The sequence below is a fragment of the Crinia signifera genome, chromosome 12 (genome assembly GCF_055691185.1).
Source record: "Crinia signifera chromosome 12, ASM5569118v1, whole genome shotgun sequence".
Classification (NCBI taxonomy): Eukaryota; Metazoa; Chordata; class Amphibia; order Anura; family Myobatrachidae; genus Crinia; species Crinia signifera.
Genome location: NC_139228.1, coordinates 41,966,812 through 41,976,716, shown reverse-complemented (window position 1 = coordinate 41,976,716; position 9,905 = coordinate 41,966,812). Strand labels below are relative to the sequence as shown.

General features: G+C 38.3%; 1 protein-coding gene across 1 annotated transcript; it reads left to right on the top strand.

Moving 5' to 3' along the window:
* The first annotated feature begins 744 nt into the window (after positions 1-744).
* On the top strand, positions 745-4,354 carry SIX6 (SIX homeobox 6). The gene is made up of 2 exons (XM_083167513.1): positions 745-1,465; positions 3,299-4,354. Exons 1-2 carry the CDS (start codon positions 894-896, stop codon positions 3,459-3,461), a joined length of 735 nt encoding a protein of 244 aa, XP_083023639.1. The 5' UTR covers positions 745-893; the 3' UTR covers positions 3,462-4,354.
* Positions 4,355-9,905: the final 5,551 nt, after the last annotated feature.

The following is a 9,905-nucleotide window of genomic DNA, read 5'->3' as shown; positions in this document are numbered from 1 at the left end:
GCATGCTGACCTAGAAATGACTTCTCACTCTCTGTGGCTATTCTCGGGTTTTCTCAGCGCTATTCAGCCGAAAACCACATTTATAGCATAAAACCTGATTATAATATTGTGCTCGGCCCAACATTTCCTATTTCCAAGAAACCTGAACGTGTGTAGATGACAATGTGTGCTCACATACAGTACCTACAGGCAGTAATTGTTTTAATGTTGCATGCTCGGTTACTGTGTACAGTAGAACACGGGATAACCTACAAACTGTCAGTATGTAACAAGGTGTAACGCAATAGCGTCGATGTCGTAGCTAGGGCTCCAATAACGCATGTAACTGGCAGCACATATGATGCTAGCTCTCGGCACTCCCTGTCTGGACCACATAGGGATTTATTACAGTGGATTTTTAGTGCACAGTCACCTTTCTAATTGGATGCCAGTTGCCCCTGAGATGAGAAATGCTTTAGGTGTTTGGTGTAATCTCCTTTCTATGTGCAGCGTGTGGATCACAGGAATGATCCAGCAGGCATTGGATGTGCATTCCCTGTGCATTGGGACAGTAGCTGGGAAAGCAGAATGCTTGGCGCTGTCGAGCCCTGGGAGGTGCTGAAAATTCTCCCTCTCCCTGGTCTTTGATTGGCAAAGGCTGACACTGATTGACAAGAACCCATGGCAACCCAGCAGCCAATCTGCCAAGTCCAATAGGAAATCGTTTGTTGGCTCAGGGCAGCTTCTTCCCTTTAACATCAGACAGGCTGTGATACCTTAGCTTGGCTCTTGGAGTTAGCAAGTACATCCAGAGATCATCTCCAAGGAGGTCCCCTTGCTGATCCTCTGCTCTCGGTGTCGATTTGGATTCTGCGTCAAGCACCCGCAGAGCTTGCGTTAAAAAAGCTGCGCCAATGTTTCAGCTGCCTATTCTGAACTTCAGCCCCCAGCAGGTTGCTGGGGTGTGCGAGACCCTGGAGGAGAGTGGGGACATTGAGCGATTGGGTCGCTTCCTCTGGTCCTTGCCAGTGGCCCCTGCAGCCTGTGAGGCCCTAAATAAGAATGAGTCTGTGCTCCGTGCTAGGGCCATCGTGGCATTCCACACCGGCAATTTCAGAGAACTCTACCACATTTTGGAGAATCACAAATTCACCAAGGAATCCCACACCAAGCTGCAGGCTCTGTGGCTGGAAGCCCACTACCAGGAGGCAGAGAAGCTGAGGGGGAGACCCTTAGGACCAGTAGACAAGTACAGAGTAAGGAAGAAGTTCCCACTTCCCAGAACTATTTGGGATGGGGAGCAGAAGACACACTGCTTTAAAGAACGAACAAGGCACTTGCTTAGGGAATGGTATCTACAGGACCCTTACCCAAACCCCAGCAAAAAGAGAGAACTGGCCCAGGCAACTGGACTTACACCAACACAAGTAGGGAACTGGTTCAAAAACCGGAGGCAAAGAGACCGAGCAGCAGCAGCCAAGAACAGGTACAAATGATTAGCACACGGTATTGGTGCTGTATTGTGTATTTGACACTGGGACACACATTATTATTGTTCTTCTATGTTATAGTAAATAGCACAACCATATAAAAGTAAATAAAACATAATATTTAACACACTGCCAAGATTTTTTTATTTTATTAATTCTAGTATTTGTTCAAGCTGCATATTACAGAACCTATTCTGATGATAGTGTGACACGGTGTAAACACACATATATCAATAAATCATATATATATATATATATATATATATATATATATTTCTATCCAAAGTAGTATCGGCACTCACTAGTCCAAAGTCATAACTGCCTCGGCGACTATATAATCTTGTGCTTCCGCACCCAAATTACACAATTCCAGAGAGAGAGGCACTCACAGGGCTTCACATCCAAAATAGGACACGCCGGTATGTCAGTAACGTTTCGGTATAATTGCAACCGTTATCAAGCTATATTTGTTTTATTTTTTTATAGTCGTTGGAATTACATTATGTGACGTATTTTCAGTTTATGTTTGACATTTGCGTTACCAAAACAGGAAGAAAAATAGAGGATACAATTACATATTGTATCATATCCTAATCTGCCTAATAACCAACATTACATTCTTGTTAGCAAATTTGGATTTATTTAAAGGAATAATCTTGTTTATTGATTCCAAAATATAATAAAAAATTATAAAAAAAACATCACATTGGCAAATCAACAAAGTGTGTGTGTGTGTGTGTGTGTGTGTGTGTGTGTGTGTAGAAAGGTCAACTTCCACCTCTCTTTACACACACACACACACACACACACACACACACACACACACACACACACACACAAACACACACATAGACATGATTTCGGATGGATTGAATATTTAAGCATTAAACTTTTGAAATTGCACTGCTATTGCTCTGGTGAATGGCTCATATATATATATATATATATATATATATATATATATATATATGTATATATATATTCTATATGTATATATGTACACATATATATGTCTATATTTATCTATCTATCCATATATACATATATTGATAAAGTTACTATTTATTCATGACGTTAGACTACATTTAACTTGTGGACACAAATGGTTTGTTTCAGAGTACTGATGTCACTTCCATATTTACAGTTTTCTAGTCCATTTGTCCTTGGGACAGCTGATTATTTCATTTTTTGATACATTGTCATATCATATAAAGATTTTGTCAATAAAAGTCATTCGGTGTTTGCACGTAATCTTCTCTGAATTATAGTGACTAGAGTGGTTACCTACATCATTTATACAATGTCTTCTGCAAATCGTTTATTATGCTAATTTATACCAATATTGTAGGGCCATTAGCTTTTAGAAATAACAATGTATATGTATGTAGAATATATCTCACATGAATATATAAATTGAAACATATAATGCTGCCCATCTATCCTTATTTCATACCCTTCTTATTTCATATAAGTTGAAGTATCTTGGGCACGTAGCATACTGTATGTATATCAGCTAAAGGAGAAATGTTAAGTCTCCCTTTACATCCAATGTACTCTCCGGAGATGTTTTACGTGAGATCAGACCCAGTAGCATGTTATCAGATTGATATTTCTGTACATCTATTTTTCTCTAAAATGTTTGTGTAGTGCAATGGATGCCTGCAGTAAATGATAAATATATGTAATTGATCATCTAGTCTGCAATATAGTTTCAGAATACACAGCAAGCTCCTACGGTACGTAACACAGTCGGTTCAGTACACGGAGAGTCTTGTCTTAATGTGTTCTGTGGCTTATGGTGACTGTCCCCTCCTGTTGTGTTTTGCCAGGCTGCAGCAGCAGGTCTTGTCCCAAGGATCTGGACGCTCATTGGGCCCAGACGAACGAGGGGAACAGTTGGGCTCAGCCTCCAGTCCTGCAGCTAGCCTGTCCAGCAAAGCAGCCACCTCTGCCATTTCCATCACATCCAGCGACAGTGAATGTGACATCTGACCTATGGGGCATACTTATCGCAGCAAAAACCAGGAGATCAAGCTCAGAACAGTGCCTGACTAAGCATTGCAGCCTTGGCCACAGGGTCACACAGGGGCTGTCACAGTATCAGGGGGTGCTGATCATAATCTCACACCCTCCTCATATTATTAATTGCTTACATCTCACTGTAGAAGACTGTAAGGCCTATCACCTTTTCCTTTGGGGACCTTCGATAACGCCTGAAATGCCAAGTTGCCAAGCGTGTGAGCGCCTCGCCCTCTGCGTTCTGTGGATATTTCATGATGAAAAACAAAAAGACGCTGTTATATTATTTTTTATTTTTATTTTTTCGCTTTACTTTCGAGTTTGTTTTTATATATATAATATGATGACTTATTTAAGGGATTGCCAATGTTAGACCTCCTTTGCTTGTCTTTATGTGCGCAGGTGACTTGTGGACGCATGTGCGCCAAATCTATGGATCCACTGAAGAAGCTAAAATAAAATATGTGGTGAGCATCTTTCTTCATATGAGCATTTCTTTCCAAATCTATCCGTATATCATTGCATTAGAACACTCGACAATTTAATATTTGACCCCCTGGGAGCGCACCAGTATATCCAGAACATAGTCACATCTCATTTTGACGTGGATTTTTTTTTCTACTTTTCCTCCTAACGTAGTGGTCCCGGGAATAGTGCAATGGACCGGTAAAGATGAGAATATAAATACCCCGGGTGATGGAAAGTTAATCACAGAATAGTAACATTTGCAGTATACCATACCCCTTCCATAATACTGTACATTGTTCCATTATATTATATGCTGCATATACACTATGTAAAATGATATTGATTTTAGACCATAGAACAGTCACACATGAAATAATAAATACTAATAACTTTACGTTGTGTATTAATTGCTTACTTAATTATATTTTTCTTTATATATCTATATATTTATCTCTCTCTCTCTCTCTATATATATAGTGTGTGTGTGTGTGTGTGTGTGTGTGTGTGTGTGTGTGTGTGTGTTTTTCTACAGAATAATATTTCATACTGAGTAAGCAATTAATACACAACTAAGCTAACAAATAATATTTATTCCATGTGTATACACATATATGTCTTATAATTCTAAATATGAGCAGATAGACTCTGATTGATATCTATCTATCTATCTATCTATCTATCTATCTATCTATCTAATTTTATCTATCTATCTATCTATCTATCTATCTATCTATTTATCTCTCTCTCACTCTCTCTATTTGTCTATCTATCTATCTATCTATCTATCTATCTATCTATCTATCTATCTATCTATCATCTATCAATCAATCAATCAATCAATCTATGTATGTATGTATTTATCTCTCTCTCTATTTGCCTATCTATATATCTATCTATCTATCTATCTATCTATCTATTTATCTATCTATCTATCTATGTATTTATCTCTCTCTCTATTTGCCTATCTATCTATCTATCTATCTATCTAATTTTATCTATCTATCTATCTATCTATCTATCTATCTATCTATCTCTCTCTCACTCTATCTATCTATCTATCTATCTATCTATCTATCTATCTATCTATCTATCTATCATCTATCAATCAATCTATGTATGTATGTATTTATCTCTCTCTCTATTTGCCTATGTATGTATCTATCTATCTATCTATCTATCTATCTATCTATCTATCTATCTATCTATCTATCTATTTATCTCTCTCTCTATTTGCCTATTTATCTATCTCTATCTATATATCGATAGATATGTATCTATATATCTATATATATAGATTTATCTATATCTATCTATGACTATGTATTTATAGATAGATATAGATAGATAGATAGATAGATAGATATAGCACAGGCTATGCTCGTATTTATAATGAGAAGACATAAATTCCATCTGTCTATTGAATTACTAACAATATATTTCCAATTAGACATTCCCATAATTGACCCCTTTATTAGCAGCCGCGTAATTACAACTGTGCTACTATTTTTCTACCCTATCAATCCCAGTCTAATTGTATTATTACATTCTAAGCTGCCCTGGGTTGGTTTTTGATGCGGATCTCATAGAAATGTACATTTTGCTGCACTGCCATTACAGCTGACACACGGAGTACACACGGACCGTGCATGTTCTGCGCTAGATCAGCGTGTTAATGAGCAGCACTCTATCACATATCTGGCCATGGATGGAAGAATGCTTAGTCAGACGGAAAGACAAAGACAATATACATCTTTCAGTGTGGAATCCCAGCTACTACATGGCTACATTCCTGCAGCTACAGTATGGCTGGCCAATCTAGACGTAGAGGAGACTAGGTACAGTACAAGGATCCCTCACAGGTACTGGGGGTCCCCAATATAGGTAGGAGGGCTGTGAATTATGATATGAAATCATTTTGTAAGGCTGCTTAACGCTCCAGTGCCTATTATTGTAATTAACCCTATATGTACCACGTTATGGATGTAAGCAGAACGAAATGTATTATTTCACATCAGATTTTAATCATAATCAGAATATATATATAGTGAAACATGAGAGATATTATTAAGTTGAGTCCCCATCTACCAATGCCATGTTTCCATAGCGACAATGAAATACAAGGCTCATGTTTGTTTGTTTTTATTGACAAAAAACTAATAAACATGTTCCACGCAACATGGTGTCTGATCCCAAACAAATAGGGAAACTGCAAGAACAAATAAATAACAGTGATCCAGCAGGGATATTGCTGTTGACAGTAAATACTGCAAATTTCCGAAAGGTAGTCAAAGTGTGCATTGTGAGTGTGTGTGTGTGTGTGTGTGTGTGTCTTTTAAACAAAAAGAAAAATATTGTGTCAAAAGTAATGTGAACGTGAGTGGAGAAAGGCAACATCCCCCCCCCCCTTTTTCCCTTCCCCACCCCTCATTCTATTCAGCTTGCAACATGGTGGAATATTTCCGTTTCTTTTCATGGCTAGGGCAGATCTGGGCAGACATGAATGGGACTTCTTGTAAGCAGTCTATGAGGCTGTCAAACTGCTCAGGGTAATAAGCGCTAATGATGGGGTTTGCAGTCCTCTTCTGGACAAAAGGGGGCTCAGAGTGTTTTGTGTGGCTGAATGGCTAATAAGTTTTCAGGGGAAAATGAGTTAGCTGTCAACAGATTGATTTAGTCAAAGAAAAGGCAGTGTTACAGGTTGGGACCAGCCGTGCCCTGGTGCAGCTGGGGACAGTAGGGCCCTCTTTAAAAAAAAAAAGTGTGAGTGTAAAATTGTAAAGTGTATTCACTTTGCCAGTGGTTACAACAGTTTGTTACTGTGCGAGGCTCCCTGTACAAACAGCTAAGGCTGAATAATGTACAGGGAAGCGATTAGAGGTTTGTGTTCCCTTTCTGCCAAACACTTCAACTGAGGACATCACTAATTACCTGTAAATGTATAAAACCCTATAGGAGAGGGCTTAGGGGGGAGGTTAATAGCTCATTTAGTAACATTTGTAATAAAGTGGCTGTTTCTTGCTCACCCCCCCCCTACACCCCCCCCCCCATCCCTAATAACATTTTTGTTTTTTTATTTCCGCCAGTTTAATATTTTCATTGAAAGTAACGTTCTAGTGCAGCATCAACCAGCGTTCTATTTTCTATCCCTGCTGTTCTATTTTTATATGTTTTTTTATATATATATATATATATATATATCAGGAACGTAAGCTGGCAATTTACAAAGACGAATGACATCTGTTAAGCCCTTATAAATCTGCAGATGATTTGTATGTTAAAAAAAGGAGCTTTTAATTTTGGACCATTGAGGCATCCAATTAACTGCCTTAGAAGGATCAGGCACCGTTAGCTTTTACCCAGTAGCCACTCACCATAAACACATTAGGTACACTTTGCGGATGCTGCTGTGTTAATGGATTAGACGTCACCTGTTTGTAATCTTTAAAAGAAATACAGTAAATGGGGAAAAATATATGCCCTGACCTGCACTAATAAGGAGATAAACCTCTTTTGTGCACTCACTGCTCCGGTTCTAATTGATTAGTTTAGGTAGGATTTAAGACACAAATTAAACACCTGATGTTTAAAACACCACACAATGAATCAGTACCTGATGCTGTGATCTGAGAATACAGAATACTTACTGCATGTATCCATCTGTAAGTCATAAACACTCTCATGTCAATAAAAAGACACACATGTGTCATGTGTCATGTGTGCTAAGGCTGATACCAACGCCAGGGATTAATAGGAGTCTATTCATAACTGTATTTTTCCCCTAGTTAGTAGATCACCAACGTGTACAGTGAGTTTACCCAAAGTTGTGTCACTTTCAATGGCATAACTCCATTTACACTCTATGATACCTTCTGGAAAAGGCTGTCACATCGTATTTTGTCTAATTGTAAGTTTTATTGGAGAGCATTAGTTTGGGCCTCACACCTAAATGTCCCCATCTATTAACGTCAGAGCTGTCAACAGCTACAGTTTAATGAATTATCCGGTAGTGCAGACACTGGCCATACCGCATGCGGTATAGTGGTGTGTTCTGTTATCATAATATTAATAATAATAATAATTATAATAATAATAATAATAATAATAATAATAATTATAATAATAATTATAATTACATATATGTGAACACACACACACACACAAACAAACACACAGAGTTATTTATAGTTATTTAACAATTTCAGAAAGCCATTTTTGACTGTCCAGTTTGCAGAACTATAAGTCGCAGGATGATCTGTAACAAACCAGATGTCAGGGAACTATAGATTGGATTTACACGCCATCTCTATAACTCCCTTTGCATAAACCCCTTACAACAGAGGAGAATGGGATTAATACAATCACGTCACATGCTACAAGTCATATTATGACATTCCGGCTGTTGCTTTACTACATTTCCTATGAAACCCAACAGCTGACTGCACATGGGAGCCAAGTCCTGCGTCAGCTACAGTTCCCAGATCTGCCGCAATGATGTGTGAACTGATTACACTTGTTATAACTGACAACACATTGTTTATTATTATTATTATTATTAATAATAAAAAATAATAATAATTTATTTAAAACCAAGTATTTAAATACTTAATTTACAATGTAATGTGTATATCGTGTTCTGAAGTCCATGTTCCATGCATTGTATTTGGTAATCTTTAGACTAGCATTTACAGGAGATGTAACTGGAGCTCCCCACTAATCCCGTCACTGTTGTCTGTAAATTGATACATTATTAGCAAAATCTCTTTTACATGAAGCTCAGTCTGCAAAACTCATTCCTATTCATCCCTCTGTACTGTGAGAAGTTCTCAGTGAAGTTGAAGTTGTTATTAAATAGTAAACCCGTTCAAGCATCAGCAGGCCAGTCCTTACATCGCTCAATCATTTACATGAAGGTAACTAAAGATGGGCAGTAATATAAAGAAGAATACAATGCTGCCCCCAGGTTAATAGGTAGGGGTTGTCAGTGGTGGTAGCGCGAGCAGGTAAGATTGCGCTGCCAGTTGTATTATTAGGAAATAAATACAAATATATTAGGTATTGTTTTGGCAAATATACAACTGAACATTCTTCACAACCCAGCTGTGTACACTATACAGTACAGTATACACAACCCAGCTGTGTACAATATACAGTACAGTATACACAACCCAGCTGTGTACAATATACAGTACAGTATACACAAGCCAGCTGGGTGCAATATACTGTACAGTACAGTATACACAAGCCAGCTGTGTGCAATATACAGTACAGTATACACAAGCCAGCTGGGTGCAATATACTATACAGTACAGTATACACAAGCCAGCTGTGTGCAATATACAGTACAGTATACACAAGCCAGAGGTGTGCAATATACAGTACAGTATACACAAGCCAGTTGTGTGCAATATACAGTACCGCAGGGGTGGCCAAACCTGTCCTCAAGATCTACCAATGGTGCATGTTTTCCAGGCAACCTGTGGATCTATAGTAGTAATTAATGCAGCATGTTTTAAAATGTGACAGTTAGTAATGACTACAGCTGTGCAGCTGGAAAACCTGGAAAACGTGGACGGTTGGTAGATCTCGAGGACCGGTTTGGCCACCCCTGCAGTACCATATACACAACCCAGCTGTGTGCAATATACAGTACATTATACACAACCCAGCTGTGTGCAATATAAAGTACCGTATACACAACCCAGCTGTGTGCAATATACAGTACCGTATACACAAGCCAGCTGTGTGCAATATACAGTACTGTATACACAACCCAGCTGTGTGCAATATACAGTACAGTATACAACACCCAGCTGTGTGCAATATACAGTACTGTATACACAACCCTGCTGTGTGCAATATACAGTACAGTATACACAAGTCAGCTGCCTAATCTGCAGACACATTTATTTGTAGTGTTCTGATTTGTTTATATTCAGACACTTTCATTTA

Bases quoted from the DNA above. Each gene is read 5' to 3' on its own strand.
- SIX6 (XM_083167513.1), top strand. From the start codon at position 894: ATGTTTCAGCTGCCTATTCTGAACTTCAGCCCCCAGCAGGTTGCTGGG. The intron at 1,466-3,298 runs GTACAAATGATT...GTGTTTTGCCAG, and splicing joins GCAGCAGCAGCCAAGAACAG to GCTGCAGCAGCAGGTCTTGT.